Genomic DNA, 18,708 nt, shown 5'->3' on the forward strand with positions numbered 1-18,708 from the left:
AAAGAAGTAAATAACTTTTACTTCCTTTAATAGGAAGACTGGTGTCCAAATCAACACTTGAAAATAATAAATAGAAGTATGAATTTATATTCTCTGTAATATATGCAAACTTAAGAAAATAGAATAATTTGAAAAAGTTACTTCTAGAACCTGTGTCAGGCAAAATTGCATAGCAAACTTTTGCTTTTACAGTTATTTCTGTACAAAGCAGGCTACACTGTTATTTGCTACATCATTGCTATAGCTTGTAATACAAACTATTAGTCTACTCAGACTATGTTCTGGTTTTTATTAATAAATAGTATTCAGAGAATCAGTGCAAGAATACAACAAAACAAAAAGAGTGTACAAACACACACAAACACACACAATATTATATTATATAATAAAATAAAACCCACCTCTGCCGCCAGTCATGGGGGAATTAAGATTTCTTCTCCCCCTAGGCCGTTACAATGGTATGCATGGTATGTTTGTATGTGTGTTTGGTTTTTCTATATTAAGGGGTTTTAATTTGCTTTTAGTATTGGATTATTATTGTATATTGTCTATGATTGCTGTTAGCCGCCCCGAGTTTTTGGAGAGGGGCGGCATATAAATCCAATAAAACTTGAAACTTGAAAATATATAACAAAATGACTTTATAAGAAAATTCAGTTTAGAACACAATTCTCTATATGCATTCTATGCATTTTCTGTAGCAGAAGACAACAAGAAATCTTTCTAACCATATTGTATAAACTCTAAGCAGAATTTTGAATTATTGGTAAATCAGAAAGCCTTATATTATGCTTAGTCACGGAATCAATTTGATGTTTAGACTGGATGTGGCATTTTTGTCCAATTTATTTGTTAGCATTATGTTTGCTTTGCAATGAAATTTGAAGCTTACTGGTATTCTGGAAAATAGCACCTCAAACACTATCTCAAATTTCCCCCTGTTGGATCTGTTTATAACTTCCAGCTTCAAAATGAAGTATCAGGATTCTATGGTTTCAGTTTTGAAAATTCTTATTTTGTTTTTTCCCTGTCTTTTCAATATCCAACTTCCTAAACAGAATGCTCTGGACCCTTGGGAATGGAAGGAGGAATAATTTCTAACCAACAGATTACTGCATCATCTACCCACCGGGCTCTTTTTGGGCTCCAGAAATGGTATCCATATTATGCACGACTTAACAAGAAAGGTCTTATAAATGCTTGGACTGCAGCAGAAAATGACAGATGGCCATGGATTCAGGTAAAAGAAGGTGTTGAATGTGTGGAAAACTATTAGTCTCTTGACAATATTGTTTATTAGCCAGTGCAACTTTCTTAGAGGTATAGACCTGCATTGAGATGTTTTTGAAGTAGTTTGTTACCCAAAGACAAATTTCATTGTTCTTTTCAAGATGTATACAGTATGTATACAGTATGTATACGGTAGATTTTTAAAAATCATACATTAAATTTATTTTTATTTCTACGCTGTTAGTTATTTATCCAAAAAAAATTATGTGTAATATTCATTTACACATAAAATTCATTTAATAATAAGCAGTAAGTATAGTTCCTTTATAAACTTTCAGGTGCATGATGCGCACCAAGTAAATATGTAATTTATTTTTCTGCTTTCTTCTAATGAGATGGATATTGAAGCTACCATTCTAATGTGTATTGCCAGGATGCAATTAGTTGAAACTACAAGCTTGTAATTGGCTTGTGATTTAATGGGTCAGTAGTCTTGGTATTATAAGCAAATTAAAAGGAAGCTCACTCATATGTAAGTTTAAAGTAGTCTGTATAGATTTAGAAATAAATAAAATATTTTCCATGTTCAGCACTTACTGCTTCATTAGAAGCACTGAGACATGTTGCTTTAACGCAGTTGTGAAATAATTTTATGTTATCTTATTTTAATATCCACTATTGAGATACGATCATATTTCTCACTGAGTTTTTGTATTACGTTTTGCTGTTTATCTCCACAATATAACTCTTACCTGCCCTTTTTTCATTACTCTTTATCAAATATGACCTTTAGCTTTTTGCAAAGACATTTACCAAAGATAAGGGTGTAACAAATGGAATATCTTTGCAACTTATGTATTATCAATGTGCTTAAGATTTCTGGCTTATGCATTAAAACTTCTTATTTTTTGTAACCCCAACCCTGAAAGTAAAAGTTTGACCTAGAGGCCACAAAGTGATGAATACTTTTACTGTTCTTGGACATGGATAACTCATTCTCCATAGTGGGTGGATGTAGAATCCTGAAATGGTTTGACCTCATCTGTTCAGCATGCATGACTAAGTCTGCCAGAGTTGAGAAGCTCTGCCTCTGTTTCTAGGACTCCCAACTTGGACACAGTCCTCAGACTGGATGGACATGTCTACTCTTTCTCCCGTTGCTGTTTGCAACCTCCTTGCATAATGAGATCGATCACATAGTTCTTGTTTCTGTGAATTTTCCTCAGCTTACTCCCATTCTACCCAGTAGAGTCACTGGGTTAATTATGGCACTGAACTTTGGCTCTAGCTGCAGTAGCTGTTACCTCTATGCTTGATTTAGTGGCAATTTGACCAACAATAGGGCCTGGCTCCTTGGTCTGACACTGGAGTTTTGTGCTCCTCCATCAACAATTAATCAAGGTGAGCCAGCTATAACAGTGGCTTGAGCCTTCTATCTGTTGATGCAAAGCAATAATGGCCAGAAGAACTTCTGCACTTCATTCTTCTGGCTAAATAAACATAGCTTGAGGGGCGTTTCTTGATCAAAGACTGTCAGGAGTTTCCTAACCTGATCTAGTGGGTATGCTTCAATTGCATCCCATTCTCAGCTAAGTTGCAGATTGCAGGAACCAAGTGGTTGAGAAACACAGGAGCCCAAGTATCAGGCTGAAGCCAGAATTCTTGGAAGTTTTGGTCTACCACATTATGCTATGTTCTTTTGGAATGATTCTTGCTGTGGGAAGAGGGGAGGGGTGGATGCATTAGAGGTATACAAAATAAATTCCTTTTAGAGTTTTAAGGTCATCTTTTGTCAGCACTGGGCGGGAAGAAGATGGGCGTGTACGGACCTGGTGGCAGAATATTAGTGGTCCATGTGATGAACGTGTGGGTGTGGAACAGGTGAATGTAACCTGGAAGTAGAAATCCTGGGGAATTCAGATCTGGGTTTTCTCAGATATGTGCCAAGATGGCTCTAGGAATAAATTGGAACTTTGAGGAAGTATTTGCCTTGGATCTGATTTAAACTCACTTAAATATTAGTTGGGACACTGACACCAAGCGCCAATAAAACTTCAAACCCTGAGGTTTGACCTACAGACCACAATGTGATGGAAACATTTACTGTTCTTGGACATGGATTACCAATTTCAACCATAATCCATCTAATACAAACCCAGTCAGGAAACTGATGACACCTATATACACAATTGCTGCAAGTGGGGTGATGAAGAGCAACTGGTGATGAAGAGCAACAATATCTTAATTTGTAAAAAATATCTTTTAAATTATAACATCATGTACATTTTCAGTCTTTTTATCCATATTATCTCCCATTAATTCATTCCATTCCCTCCCAATATTGTTACTAAAATTCATAACTCATTTTATCTACAATCTTTAACTGTTCCTGTTCTATTTCAAATCTCAACAGAAGTTTTTGCAGTCATATGCTTGTCATATGTACACAATTCATTTTCAAATTATTGGTTTTGTTGTTCAATTCCCATTATCATTTTAATGTATATTATATCATTCTATTACAGTTCTGGTTCTTGGTGCTGTCTGAACTTGGTTGGTTTCTTGCAGACATTTTGTTAGTGGGCTAATGAGTATGTATGAGACAAAGTAGAATTTACTGATGGTTTTTATATGCTAGCTTATTCTACAAGGCTTGGTTGGGGTGTGCCTTAGTCATAGCAATAGTAGTTAGTTCGGAAACTTCAGATTGTGCAAAATGCAGCTGCGAGAGCAATATGGGCTTCCCTAAATATGCCCATGTTACTCCAACACTCCGCAGTCTGCATTGGCTGCCGATCAGTTTCCGGTCACAATTCAAAGTGTTGGTTATGACCTATAAAGCCCTTCATGGCATTGGACCAGGATATCTGTGAGACCGCCTTCTGCCGCACGAATCCCAGTGACCGGTTAGGTCCCACAGAGTTGGCCTTCTCCGGGTCCCGTCGACTAAACAATGTCGTCTGGGAAGAGCCTTCTCTGTGGTGGCTCTGACTCTCTGGAAACAGTTCCCACCCTCCTTGCCTTTCATAAACGTCTTAAAACCCACCTCTGCCGTCAGGCATGGGGGAATTGAAACATCTCCCCCTTGCCCATGTAGGTTTTGTTTATGATTCAATTGTGTGTTGTTTTTTATATATTGGGGTTTCTTTTTTTGGACTTTTTAATCTAAAACTGTAACCTAGATTTTTAAATATTAGATTTGTTACTATGTATTGTTCTTCACCATTGTTGTGAGCCGCCGCGAGTCGGTGGAGAGGGGCGGCATATAAATCCAATAAATCTAATCTAATCTAATCTACTTAGATTTATATACTGCCCAGGGTTGAAATGCTCCCAGTTCAGGTATGCTTCAGTCATCGAAAAGCTGGAAGAGGTCACAGCACGCGGCTTCCCCCGCCCTCTTGGACACCGCCATTTGGGTTCTTTTACCTTCTGCACATGCACAGAATGCTTTGCACATGTGCAGAGGATAAAAGAACCCAAATGATGCCATCCGGGTGGGTGAAGCCTCACAATGCAATCTCTTCCAGCTCTATGACAACCAGCAGGCACACCCGAACTGGAGCATTTCATCCCTGATACTGCCCCACGGTGCTTTATAGTATTCTCTGTACAGTTTAGAATGCCAGCATATTTGCCCCCAACAATCTGGCCTTCATTTTACGGACTTTGGAATGATAGATGTCTGAGCCAATCTTGAACCCATTCAGATCAAACTCCAAACCGTGGGCAGATTTAGCCTGCAATGCTGCATTCTAACCACTGCCCCACCCGGATTTTTTCCGTAAAAGTTCCTTTATTAGGGTATTTTTTTTCTTTTCTGATTGTTATTTAGTGCAGTTTTCTGATTATATGGTGTTGTCTCTAGAGAGAATATGTTCTTGGTAATTTGTTCTGAGCTTTTGATTATATCTTTTAAATGGTATGTAAGTGGTGTCTAGGTATTTATTTGCCATCAGCCATTTTCCCAAGTTTTAGGCTTCCAGGAATTCCCGACCACTTTTGGATTTTGCTAAATCTAAAACATAAATAGCTTCTCTATCAAATCTGTGTTTGGGTTTGTCTAAAACATAAATATCTTCTCTATCAAATCTGTGTTTGGATTTGTCCAATTTTATTTCAAAATTAAAGAGTTTCTTATTGAAAGTTGGGATTTGTGAATACACTCCAATAATTTTTGACATGACTCCATTTATTTATTTATTTATTGGATTTGTATGCCGCCCCTCTCCGGAGACTCGGAGTGGCTAACAGTAACAATAAAACAGTGTACAATAGTAATCTAATACTAAAAATGATTAAAAACACATTAGTATAAAAAGCCAGACATACATACATACATACATACCATGCATAGAATTGTAAAGGCCTAGCGGGAAAGAGGATCTCAATTCCCCCATGCCTGATGGCAGAGGTGGGTTTTAAGTAGCTTACGAAAGGCAAGGAGGGTGGGGGCAATTCTAATCTCTGGGGAGAGTTGGTTCCACAGGGCTGGGGCCGCCACAGAGAAGGCTCTTCCCCTGGGTCCCGCCAAGCAACATTGTTTAGTTGACGGGACCCGGAGAAGATCCACTCTGTGGGACCTAACTGGTCGCTGGGATTCGTGCAGCAGAAGGCGGTCCCTGAGATAATCTGGTCCGGTGCCATGAAGGGCTTTATATGTCATAACCAACACTTTGAATTGTGATCGGAAACTGATCGGCAATCAATGCAGACTGCGGAGTGTTGGTGTAACATGGGCATATTTGGGAAAGCCCATGATTGCTCTTGCATTTCTGCATTTCTGTCCATTCCCTTTTCAATATCCATTCCCAAAGTTTTAAAACTAAATCTTTACCTCAGCCAATCTGAAATTTAGAATAACATTCCCAGAATCTGCAACCAACTTTGTATTAGGCATCAGGTCTAATACATTCCTCTCACTGAACAAGTAACTGTGTAAGAGGAACAGTAGCATGTAATTGAAAATGATTTCTTTCTTCCTCTCTCCAATTTTATCTTCCTAATATTTTGACTAGCAGTATAATATAGCAGAAAGTCAAGTGGGCAATGGGAGGTCTAGGATTCCATTGTCAAAAAATCTTGGAAGAATTGCTACATCTGTGGCTTTAGGTCTTGTGTCAGACTAGTAGGGGGGGAAAGTAATTTTCCAATAAAAGGATAAATTGCATTTGGGAGGATTTTGTAGAGGCTTTACTGTATGGAAGCAAGCAAGGAAGGGTGTTGAACAAAGCTGGTTTGAACATTTATAACTCCCAGGAAAAGATTAATATCCAAGATTGCTTTTGCAGAATACCAATATCTTGTCTGAGTTTATTTTGATTTTGCTACATATCATTAAAAAAAAAAATTCTACTTAGCCAGAATAGGAAAAGCTCCATTGAGAGAAAAAGCCAACAAAATAGCATTGTACAAAATAAGCCTCCTTCCCGAAATTACAGATATTGATCTAGAGGTCATAGGTAGAAATCTTTTGGTCCCTTGGGTTTCACTGTGGGAAAGTATACAACACAATGATCTCATAATTTTGTCCTTTTTTCCTTGTAAGTTATTATTATATCTATTCCTTGTTGCTAGTTTGGGTTTGGGTATGGTTTGCAATGATGATGATGAAGAGGATGAATATCAATAATATGTTAATATTTGTGCTTGTGTGGTTTTTGTTTTGTTTGGTCAAGCAATTTAGGGGCAGGGAATCAGCCTGGAACTGTGATATCTATTATCCATGATATTGTTTTTGGCATTTGTGATTTTTGTGCATTAGTGCTTTTTGAATTTGCTAGAACGCATGTCAATTGCAAATACTTCCTCATTTCTGATTTAAGTTTACACTCCCTGGGCTATATTGTGCTGAGTATAGCAATTGCTAAGCAATTGCTTAGCCTAATGATCCCGTGTAAGTTATGTATTGGTTTTCAATGCTAATGGAAAATTACAAATTTAATTTAGAAAGAGATTTTTAAATATAGATAGTTCTCACTTAGTGTCTGTCCAAAGTTAAGACAGACCATCCCACACAGACACCAAAGATACGTACGATGTGATTTTGAGCTTCTGACAGCCACAACTGCCCCCCGGACACATAATTGAGGTTGGGGTATTTAGCAATTGACACATATTTATGGCCATTTCAATTTGTGAGATATATATATATATATATATATATATATATATATATATATATATATATATATATATATATATATATACAGTATATATATATATATATACACTGTATATATATATATATATATATATATATATATATATATATATATATATATATATATACACACTGTATATATATATAAATATATATATTTATTAGATTTGTATGCCGCCCCTCTCCGAAGACTCGGGGCGGCTAACAACAATATAAAAAGGCAATGTAAACAAATCTAATATTAAAAACAATCTAAAAAACCCCAATTTAAAGAACCCTTCATACATACAAGCATTCCATGTATAAATTCTATAAACCTAGGGGGAAGGGAAATTTCAATTCCCCCATGCCTGACGACAGAGGTGGGTTTTAAGGAGCTTGCGAAAGGCAAGGAGGGTGGGGGCAACTCTGATATCTGGGGGGAGCTGGTTCCAGAGGGTCGGGGCCACCACAGAGAAGGCTCTTCTCCTGGGTCCCGCCAAATGACATTGCTTAGTCAACGGGACCCGGAGAAGGCCAACTCTGTGGGACCTAACCAGTCACTAGGATTCATGCGGCAGAAGGCGGTCCCGGAGATATTCTGGTCCGATGCCATGAAGGGCTTTATAGGTCATAACCAACACTTTGAATTGTCACCGGAAATTGATCGGCAACCAATTTTTGACAGTTTTTGGCATTTATTTTTGATTTTGGGCAAAAACTACATTAGGTATAATGTAGCAAAACATATTTAACAAATGTCTTGCTTAACAACAGAAATTTTCAATCCAATTGTGACTATAAGTCACTAGCTACATGTATATGGACTTCAGCTGCCAAAATTCACCAGCTAGCACTTCACACTTATCTAGACTTTCCATAGATTTTAGACATGTCATGAAAATTTGATGAACATTCTGCCATTGATCCGCTAGTATTATATGCAAGATTACTGAAAATGTCAAGGATAGAAATAACAAAAGTAGTTTCAGCCAAAATCTCAAATGCTACTGCTACATACATCTGCACTGTGATATTTTTTCCAAGTAAATGGTGAAGATCAAATTGAAAAGAAGAAAGAAAATCCTAATTGCAATGCCAGCTTTTCTCTTGAGACTTATTGAGTTTCATATTCCCTCTATTTGACTCATGCTCCCAAACAAGGTAGTTTCAATTTTTAATGAGATGTATGCTCCTGCATTTTTACCAAGCAAACAATATATATATATATATATTTATTTATTGCTTCTCCAGCTGAAGCCTTCAGATTTTTAACATTTCTTTTGACAGTACTATTAGAGTTATAGTAAAAAAAAATGTATATGTGCAGGAATTGGTGGTGAAAAATAAGCCACAGAACACACACAAAAATCAAAATTCAAAATTACAGAAAGGTCAGAGGGAATAAAATCACAATAAATTTTGTCCCTTTAACTAATACTTCTATTTAATTATTTGTTAATACATCACAATTCTTATACTGTATTATGTATTTATTCAGAATGTTTTTATGGTATGCTATATCTGGAAACTCTCAAGATGGCTTCAAAGAGATTCTCACACAAAAGTCACATTTAGGACAGAACAAAGTGTAGAAATGAAATACTGTTTTTGGAAAACATGTATTTTTATCAACAAATTGTATTTTGTGGAAAAGATACATAGAAGCCATAAGCAAAACATGAGCTCAGTCCAGGAAATCAGGAAAATGTGAGGCAGAAACACACACACACACCCCGGTCAAGATTGCTCTTTCTTGACTCTTGTTTAAGAGGAATATAAGATCATTTTATTATAGCCTTTATAAATAATGTTCTAGTATTTTTATAACTTATTACAGGCTTCTATTAGAAAGCCTGATTTCATTTTGTTCTGATTCCCAACAATCCATTTATTTGTCCCGACCATTTTTGAAACATTGAGCATTCTCTTACCAGTCAGCATATTCAAAACTTCATTAGGCTCTTACTGTTTTCCCGTAGATAGAATAAATAATTGCTAGTCCATAGGACCAAAATCTCTTTTATTCTGGCCAGAAACAGAAACTCCAGAGCTAGCATTACTGCAGGTTAGCAACAAAGATTTAACAAATTTCTTGGCAATGGTATGTAAATTTAAAGTAGGCTTAATGCAGCTTTCATAAAATTCAGTTCTGCAACATGCCATAATTCAAGCTACCTCCCACATGAAATGTCATTACATGTTATCACACCACTTACTGCAGCCTTTCCCAGCTATAAAAACATGTATAAAAACAATACCTCTACTCCAGTGTCAGGATTAAAACACTTTCTCTTAGTTCATTCCAAGCAGGAAATGAAACACACCAGGCAATCAGTAGAAAGGGGTTTTTTTAAAAAAAAAGTTTATTTCAGTTGTTTTAACTGAATTGCTAAACCCACAACTCTTTGTTTCTCATTTTATACATTTTTGCAGTTTAGAAATTTAGCCAGTTATTGCCCCCATTGATTTTCAAAACAGAAAATAACATGTAAGGTTTAAGAAAAAAAGATACACCCCTGAACCATCTCTCTCGGAAATGCCATAGGTGCCCCCCTCATGTTTTTGGCTTTGTGCATGCATGAGAGTGCACATGAAGCACAGCCGTATGGCACGCAATGTGTGCATGCCCACACTTGTGGAAGGAAGCGAACCAGTGGCGAGGTAAATTAGAACCCACCCTGGATTAGAGGCTTTGTCTTCTGAACCTGTAGACTCATGCTAGAGACCATTTTTGTTATGTATCCGTCTAAGTTGATTGGCTGAATCTCCCACGTTCCTATTGGTTATTGCTGGTTACTGGGCAGCCTTGTTTTAGGCGGGCTTTTATGAGTTATCTGATTGGTCATTCTGTCAGTTGGTTATGAGTATAAATATCCTGTCATCGGCTGTCAAGCCATCTTTGGTTCACCCGCTGTTACTTCAATAAACTGTTCTTACCGCTGCTCTTCCTCGTGAGTCTTTCCGACTTAATAATTCTGATAGAGAGAAGTTTCCCGAGGATGGGCTTCAGCATGAATCCAAAAGCTCGGAAGACTAAACTTTTGGTCCCAGTGATTTACTCAGATTTGGCATCAAATTTTTAGCCTAAGATTAAACATTTGTCTATGTTAGTTTCCCATAAAAAAATCCAACAGTGATTTCAAGTGGAAAATAATTGTTCAGTCTTTTCTTTAATCAAAGCTGTCATTTTTGCCACTTTCATCAATTCTAACCAACTTCATCATTCGTTCTTCCATTGTATCTATTTGCAGATCTTTCCACTTTTGTATATATATAAAATCTCACTGCTGATATCATATATAAAAGCAAATTTCCATAAGGTATTTTTTTATTTGACCATTAAACTCAAAAGAAAAATATTTGGTTTTAATTTACATTCACTTATAAAATCTTCTGGATCAAAATACATACTAGAGCCCAGTATTTTCAAACTGTTTTGCCTGTCCACCAGAGATGGGGAAAAATGTATCTTCAGTTTGATTACATTACCAACAAATATTTAAAACTCCCTTATACATTTTTCACAGCAAATCCAATTTCTTAGACCCAAAATGCATCATTTTATAAAAAATATATTTTAATTTAATCATTATCAATGGAATTGAATTCATTACTTATTACAAACAAAGATTTACCTATTTTAGAGTGAAGACAGGTACCTCTTTATATGGTATCTAGAGCCAAAACAGAATTTTTCAAAATGGGTATTTTATCTAAAATGAGTGTTTTTCTATGCATAAAATATGCTGTATGTTGTCCTTTACATATGCATGCATGTATTTTGGTACATGATATCTCTATCATTTTTAATGGAGAAGGCAGCTCTTTTACAGTGACACTACAGTTTTTTATTGATGGATCGATTGATTGATTTTGTCCATTGCACAATAAGAATTATATTGGGTATACATATAGTAAATATATAATGAAGGTTATAGAGGATATACTCATAGTAAAATATATCTAAGAAAGAATAGAAGAGAAGAAATAGGAATAAAATATATCAGTGAAAGAATAGAATAAATATAGGAAAGAAGAATGGTATAGGAGATATAGGAGAGCCATAGGACAGGGGACGAAAGGTACTCTAGTGCACTTATGCACACCCCTTACTGACCTCTTAGGAATCTGGAGAGGTCAACCGTGGATAGTCTAAGGGTAAAGTGTTGGGAGTTTGGGGGTGACACTACAGAGTCTGACAATGAGTTCCACGCTTTGACAACTCGGTTACTGAAGTTGTATTTTTTATGGTCAAGTTTGGAGCGATTAATACAGTAATACCTCGTCTTACGAACCTAATTGGTTCCAGGGGGAGGTTCGTAAGACGAAAAGTTCGTAAGACGAAACATTGTTTCCCATAGGAAATAATGTAAAATCAATTAATCCATGCAACGGAAAAAAAAACCCCACAAAAAAAGCCGCCGCCCGGCTGTCACCTTTTAAAACAGCCGGAGGGCTTCCCAGCGGCCTCCTGAACCCGAACTTTTGCCGAACTTCCGGGTTCGGCATTCGGGAGGCCGCTGGGAAGCCCCGCCGCCCGGCTGTCACCTTTTAAAACAGCTGGGGGGCTTCTCGGAGGCCTCCCGAACGCCGAACCCGGAAGTTCAGGTTTGGCGTTCAGGTTCAGGAGGACGCTGGGAAGCGCCCCGGCTGTTTTAAAAAGTGACAGCCGGGCGGCGGGGCTTCTCAGCGGCCTCTAGAACCAGAACTTTTGCTAAACATCCGGGTTCGGGGTTCGGGAGGCCGCTGGGAAGCCCTGCTGCCCGGCTGTCATCTTTTAAAACAGCCGGGGGGCTTCTCGGAGGCCTCCCGAACGTCGAACCCGGAAGTTCGGGTTTGGCGTTCGGGTTCAGTAGGACGCTGAGAAGCCCCCCGGCTGTTTCAAAAAGTGACAGCCGGGCGGTGGGGCTTCTCGACGGTGGCGGGTTCGTAAGAAGAAAAAAGTTCGTAAGAAGAGGCAAAAAAATTCTGAACCCCGGGTTCGTATCTCGGGTTGTTCGTAAGACGAGGGGTTCGTATCATGAGGTACCACTGTATTAAGTTTAAATCTGTTGTGAGCTTTTGTGTTGTTGTGGTTGAAGTTGAAATAGTCGCCGACAGGCAGGACGTTGCAGCATATAATTTTGTGGGCAATACTTAGATCGTGTTTAAGGCGTATTAGTTCTAAGCTTTCTAGAACCAGGGTTGAAAGTCTAGTCTTGTAGAGTATTCTGTCTCGAGTGGAGGAGTGAAGGGCTCTTCTTGTGAAGTATATTTGAACATTTTCAAGGGTGTTATTGTCTGAGATGCGATATGGGTTCTAAACAGATGAGCTGTATTCGAGGATGGGTCTGGCGAAAGTTTTGTAAGCTCTGATTTTGTAAGTTGCCTATTTACTCACTGTACAATCTTTAACACTATAAATAATTACAAAACCAGAAACTTTGTACCAATAATGTGTTGCAAATACTGTTGCTACCAGTTTGCACGTGCATACAATGCTTCTTCACATGCACAGAAGCGTCTGGGATGGGTAGACAGAGCCTCTTGCCACCACTGGTTCGTAGACCTGGCCATACTGGTAACAACTCACCATTGCCTTATACATTTTCTTCTAGAGAATTACTGTACTGTGAGAAATTTGGACGATGTCCACATTGGTCTGACTACTTCTTGAATGTGTCTATTGCCATTTTGCCTTTGTAAGAAATAAATAGCTGCTTCAGATTTATTGTTTTTTAAAAAGTAGATATACAATCATTATCGCATACAAACATGCTTTCCGTCTGCATATAAATATTGTCTTTTATTAACCATATTAATTAATATAAATCGGTACCCAAAATAGCCAATACAGTGGTACCTCATCTTACGAACGCCTCTTCTAACGAACTTTTCAAGATACGAACCCGGTGTTTAAGATTTTTTTGCCTCTTCTTCCGAACTATTTTCACCTTACGAACCCAAGCAGCTGCTGCTGGGATGAAGGGGTTTCCTCCCCCCCTTTTTTTTGAAGAAAGAAAAGGGAGGGGCTGCTTGGAGTAGGAAAAATTTTGCAGAGAACAACATGCTTGCAAAGGAACTGAAAGGGTGTCTTTTGAAGAAAGAAAAGGGAGGAGGGAGGGGCAGCTTGGGGGAGGAAATTTTTTGCAGAGAACAACGTGCTTGCAAAGGAACTGAAAGGGTGTCTTTTGCAGAAAGAAAAGGGAGGGGCGCCCCCCTTGCCTTTCTTCCTTCCCACTCACCCTTTAGCCTAGCCTTGCTTCTTCCACCCGCCCCCTTTAGCTGCTCCTCCCTGCCCTCTGTTTGCCTCCCTTCTAAAGTTTGGGATTTTCCTGAAGGATTTGCACGCATTATTTGCTTTTACATTGATTCCTATCCTTTGTTTCATCTTACGAACTTTTCACCTTACGAACCTCCTCCTGGAACCAATTAAGTTCGTATGATGAGGTACCACTGTATATCTAAGCTTCCTATTTGGAAAGTGAAGGCTGTCTATAATAGTTAAATCTTGCGCTGTTTCAGATAAAAAATAAAAGTAAATATTCTCTCTGTTCACCATTTTTAGTCATATTTTTCCTACCTTGTGCCTAGCATACAAATAGGAAAAATTAAAATTGTAAATCATGTAGCAAAATTATTATTTGAAATAAAATAATTAATGTTTCCCCTTTTGCTAAACATAGTTAGGCTGATCATCAATAATTTGTGCATTAAGTGTATTTTAAATTATTGCAGAATTCCATAAAACGTGGAACTGAGTGTAGGCTTTGCGCTAAGGCTGCTGTCTAAACATGTTAGTCGTTGAATAATTCATTTCTCTCCATTAATAGAAATCTTAACAACTACCTTTGGGAGTAAAATAATAACTTAATAAGAAAAAAACAAACCAAGCTGTTTTTTGCTATGTCTAATTCTTATAAACTCTCAGAGGCAAAAAAAAAAGGGGGGGGGGCAAGGTTGTTTCTCAATGAGTTGATTTATAGAAAAATGTTGAGAGTTTTGAAATATGATCATTCTTACTTTAACCATCTTTGTAATTATCCAATTCCACATTATTTCTTGCACTAAAGATAAAAAAGGCTTTACACAAAGATGAATACCTCCATCTCTATTAAAGAAGTATCTAGCAAGTTCAGTTGTACTAAAAATAATATAAAATCATGGATACAAAAAGTATATCTGGCATTTTCTTCTTTGTTTATTCCTCTCATTTTCTCTTTCTGTCTCTGTCTTGTTTCTGGCAGGAAATTTATCTCTACATAATAAAATAGCGAAAATATAGGCGTTTAGTTCAGAGATTCAAAGATCTTTAAAATCCTTTCCCTTTTTTGTTAAAAATACTATGCTTTCAGTGATACTTAATATTAGTTTTATAATGTTTGCAACTTTATCCTCCTCCACATCTTCATCTTCATCATCCCGACCATCTCATCAGAATTGAAAAAAACATTAAAGGTCTTCTAGTCCAAACCCCCTGCTGAAGCAGGAAATCCTATACCAGTGATGGCAAACCTTTTTTTTCTCAAGTGCTGAAAGTGTGTGCACACATACTATTGTGCATGCCCACACACATCATTCAATATCTCGGGAGGGTGAAAACGGCTTCCCCTGCTCCCTTGGAGGCCCTCTGGAGGCCAGAAATGGCCCATTTCCTGACTTCCAGTTGGCCCAGTAACCCTGTTTTTCACTCTCCCCAGGCTCTAGCGGCTGAAAATGCCTCTCCCACTCCCAAGGCCCTCTGGAAGCTGAAAACACCCTTCCGGAGCCTCTGCACGAGCTGAAAATCAGCTGGCCATCCTGCATGTGCGCACTTGAACTAAGCTAGAGCAACAGCTTGCATGTCGGCACATGTGCATAAGTTCACCATCACTACCCTATACCATTCCAGACAAGTGGCTTTCTAGTCTCTTCTTAAAAATCTAGTGATAAAGCTCCCAAACCCCTGAAATTAAGCCGTTCCACTAGTTGATTGTTCTCACTGCCAGGGAATTTCTCCTAGTTTGCTTCTCTCTTTGGTTAGGTCCATTCATTATTTCTTGTTTTGCCTTCTGATGCTTTAGAAAATAGGTTGCAATAAATCTGCAAATAACTAGAGGTGTTATTTATTTATTTTTAAAACAAATTTTGATGGCCAGCCAACCCGACCCAATTTCCAGTGAGAACCATCAACCAGTGGAATGGTATCTACAAATAAAGAAGTGTGCAGTGGAGTATCCCAAGACTCTATCTTAGGCCCAATACTTCTCAAAATTTTCATCAATGATTTAGGTGAAGGAATAAATAGGAAACTTCTCAAATTTGCAGATGACATCAAGCTGTCAGGAATAGCCAACACTCCGGAAGATAAGCTGAAGATTCAGAGGAATCTTGACAGACTTGAATACTGGACCCTATCTAACAAAATGAAATTCAGTAGTGAAAAAAAAAGGTTCTTCATTTAGGCAAGAAAACCAAATGCATCTGGCTACCTGGCTCAATAGTAGTAACTGTAAGAAGGATCTTGGAGTCCAAGTGGAGCACCACTTAAATATGAGCCAGCAGTATGCTGTAGCTGACAAAAAAGCCAATGCAGTCCTAGGCTGTATTAACAAAAAAGGAGAATCAAGATCATATGAAGTTTAATACTGCTTTACAATACCTTATTTTATTTATTTATTTATTTATTCATTTGTCCAATACACAATACATATGGAAGAGAATAGACATGAAGTAATATATATAAAGATAATGTGTAAAAATAGAGGAGAAGATATATGAAAGGAAGAAAATATATATGATATATGAGATAAAGGAAAGACAATTGGACAGGGGACGAAAAGCACACTAGTGCACTTATGTATGCCCCTTACTGACCTCTTAGGAACCTGGAGAGGTCAATCGTGGATAGTCTAAGGGAGAAATGTTGGGGGTTAGGGGTTGACATTATTGAGTCCGGTAATGAGTTCCATGCTTCGACAACTCAATTGTTAAAGTCATAATTTTTACAGTCAAGTTTGGAGCGGTTAATATTAAGTTTGAATCTGTTGCGTGCTCTTGTGTTGTTGCGGTTGAAGCTGAAGTAGTCATTAACCGGTAGGACGTTGCAGCATATGATCTTGTGGGCAATACTTAAATCATGTTTTAGGCGCCATAGTTTTTATTAGGACCACATTTGGAATATTACATCCAGTTTTGGTCACCACAATGTAAATGTGAATGTAAAAAAGATTTTGAGACTCTAGAAAGAGTACAGACAAAAGTAACAAAGATGATTAAGGAACTGGAGGCTAAAAGATATGAAAAACAGTTTCATATCTGCAGGACTTGTATATGTTTAGTTTAATGAAAAGAAAAATTAGTAATAACATGATAGCAGTGCTTCAATATCTAAGGGGCTGCCACAAGGAGGAGTAGGTCAATCTATTCTCCAAACCACCTGAAGATAGAACAAGATGCAATGATGTAACAATGCAGAATCACTTACTGTATTTATTGTATTATTGTTTTTACAAAAAAGACTGAACATTAATAAACTCTATTTATTAAAAACATATATTAATAAATTAATCTTTTTTAAAAAGAAGCAATGCATGGAAGGTAATCAAGGAAAGAAGCAACCAAAATTAAGGTGATATTTTCTGACAATTACAACAATTAATCAGTGGAGCAACTTGCCTACAGACGTTGTGGGTGCTCCAACATCAGATGTTTTAAGAAGAGATTGGATAGCCATTTATCTGAAATGATATAGGATTTCCTGCCTGAGGAGCGGGTTGGATTGGAAGACCTCAAAAATGCCTTGCAACTCTGTGGTGGTTGTTGATGTTGCTGTTATTCATAAGTCAGCGTCTATTTATCCTTTTCTTTGATAGTGATAGAATACAACTATAATAGGAATTGGTCTATTTTCCATGACTGTAAAACTTAGAAAGATCTCTGTCTCCTGCACACATATGGAGCACATGAACAAACATATGAACTCTTCAGAGATTCTACACAGTTGGAGATATATTGCTCAACAAAATAAAGCGGACACTCAAATAACACATCCTAGATCTAAATGAATGAAATACTCTCATTGAATACTTTGTTCTGTACAAAGTTGAATGTGCACAACAAACAGCATGTGAAATGGATTGTCAATCAGTGTTGCTTCCTAAGTGGACAGCTTGATTTCACAGAAGTTTGATTTACTTGGAGTTATATTGTGTTTTTTAAGTGTTCCCTTAATTTTTTTGAGCAGTGTATTTCATCTCAGTTGCAACATGTGAGATATTATTTAAATACTGTCTCAATGTAAAAAATGAGACCTGACCCCAAAAAGGGGAGCTGAAATTTGAAGACAAAAAATAGGAGCAATTTACAGTTAATGTTTTAGCCAGACATCTTCCAAAAGTAGAATGACTGGAATGGGAACAGAATTGAGGGCCAGATGGTGCTGATGCAACAGCATGGTTCTATATTTAATTGTTCATGCTGTAGGAAAAGATGAACAAGATAACTGAAATGAAAGGTAAAGAATCACAGCTACTAGCTGCTCAGTTTCAGTTTTATTTCATTTCTGAGATAGAAGGAAATGTTTTTATTTATTTTATTTTATTTGGTTTAGTTTGTCAAACATGTACAAGAAAACAGATATAACATGTATATGAACACAGGAAATGAGTACGAATGATAAATGGGGACAGTAGGACAAGGCTGATAGGCACGCTGGTGTACTTATGCATGCTCTCTTACAGTGATGTCTATGGTAGATGGTTTAAGATTGAAGCTGTGGTGGTTATAAGAGGTAACAACGGAGTCAGGTAGAGCATTCCAGGCATTGACCACTCTGCCGCTGAAGTCATATTTTCTGCAATTGAGTTTGCAGTATTTTACCTTGACTTTGTATCTATTATATACCCATGTATTATTGCAATTGAAGCTGAAGTAGTTATTGACAGGTAAGATGTTGTAGCAGACAATTTTTATGCTTAGGCGGTGTAGTTTTAGGTTGTCCAACTCAAACTTTCAAGCCTGGTGAAATAAGAGACTCGTTCTGAGCAGAGGAGTGAAGTACTCTTCTCATGAAATACCTCTGCACTCGCTCAAATGTATTAATGTCAGATATACAGTGTGGATTCCAGGCAGACAAGCTGTATTCGAGAATTGGTCTCACAAAGGTTTTGTATGCTCTAGTTTGCAATACAATATTACTGGAGAAGAAGCTTTGCAATATTAGGTTAACAATTTTAATGCCTTTTTGGTAATGCTCTTACAGTGAGCTCTGGGCTTAGATCATTTCAGATGAGTACTCCTAGGTAGGGCCGCCATCAGGAATTTTGGGGCCCCATACAGCCTAAGTGTCTGCCCCCCCCCCGCCATTTTAAAAC

At 37.5% G+C, this 18,708-nt stretch overlaps 1 protein-coding gene across 1 annotated transcript in view; it reads left to right on the plus strand.

The window, feature by feature from the left end:
- Nucleotides 1-18,708, plus strand: part of EDIL3 (EGF like repeats and discoidin domains 3) — a 322,466-nt gene that overhangs the window by 208,887 nt on the left and 94,871 nt on the right. The window contains exon 5 of the mRNA XM_070743064.1: nt 1,059-1,240. Coding sequence (XP_070599165.1) covers nt 1,059-1,240 — 182 coding nt within the window. The remainder of the gene's footprint in view (nt 1-1,058; nt 1,241-18,708) is intronic.

This window comes from Erythrolamprus reginae, chromosome 2, assembly GCF_031021105.1.
Source record: "Erythrolamprus reginae isolate rEryReg1 chromosome 2, rEryReg1.hap1, whole genome shotgun sequence".
Taxonomy (NCBI): Eukaryota; Metazoa; Chordata; class Lepidosauria; order Squamata; family Dipsadidae; genus Erythrolamprus; species Erythrolamprus reginae.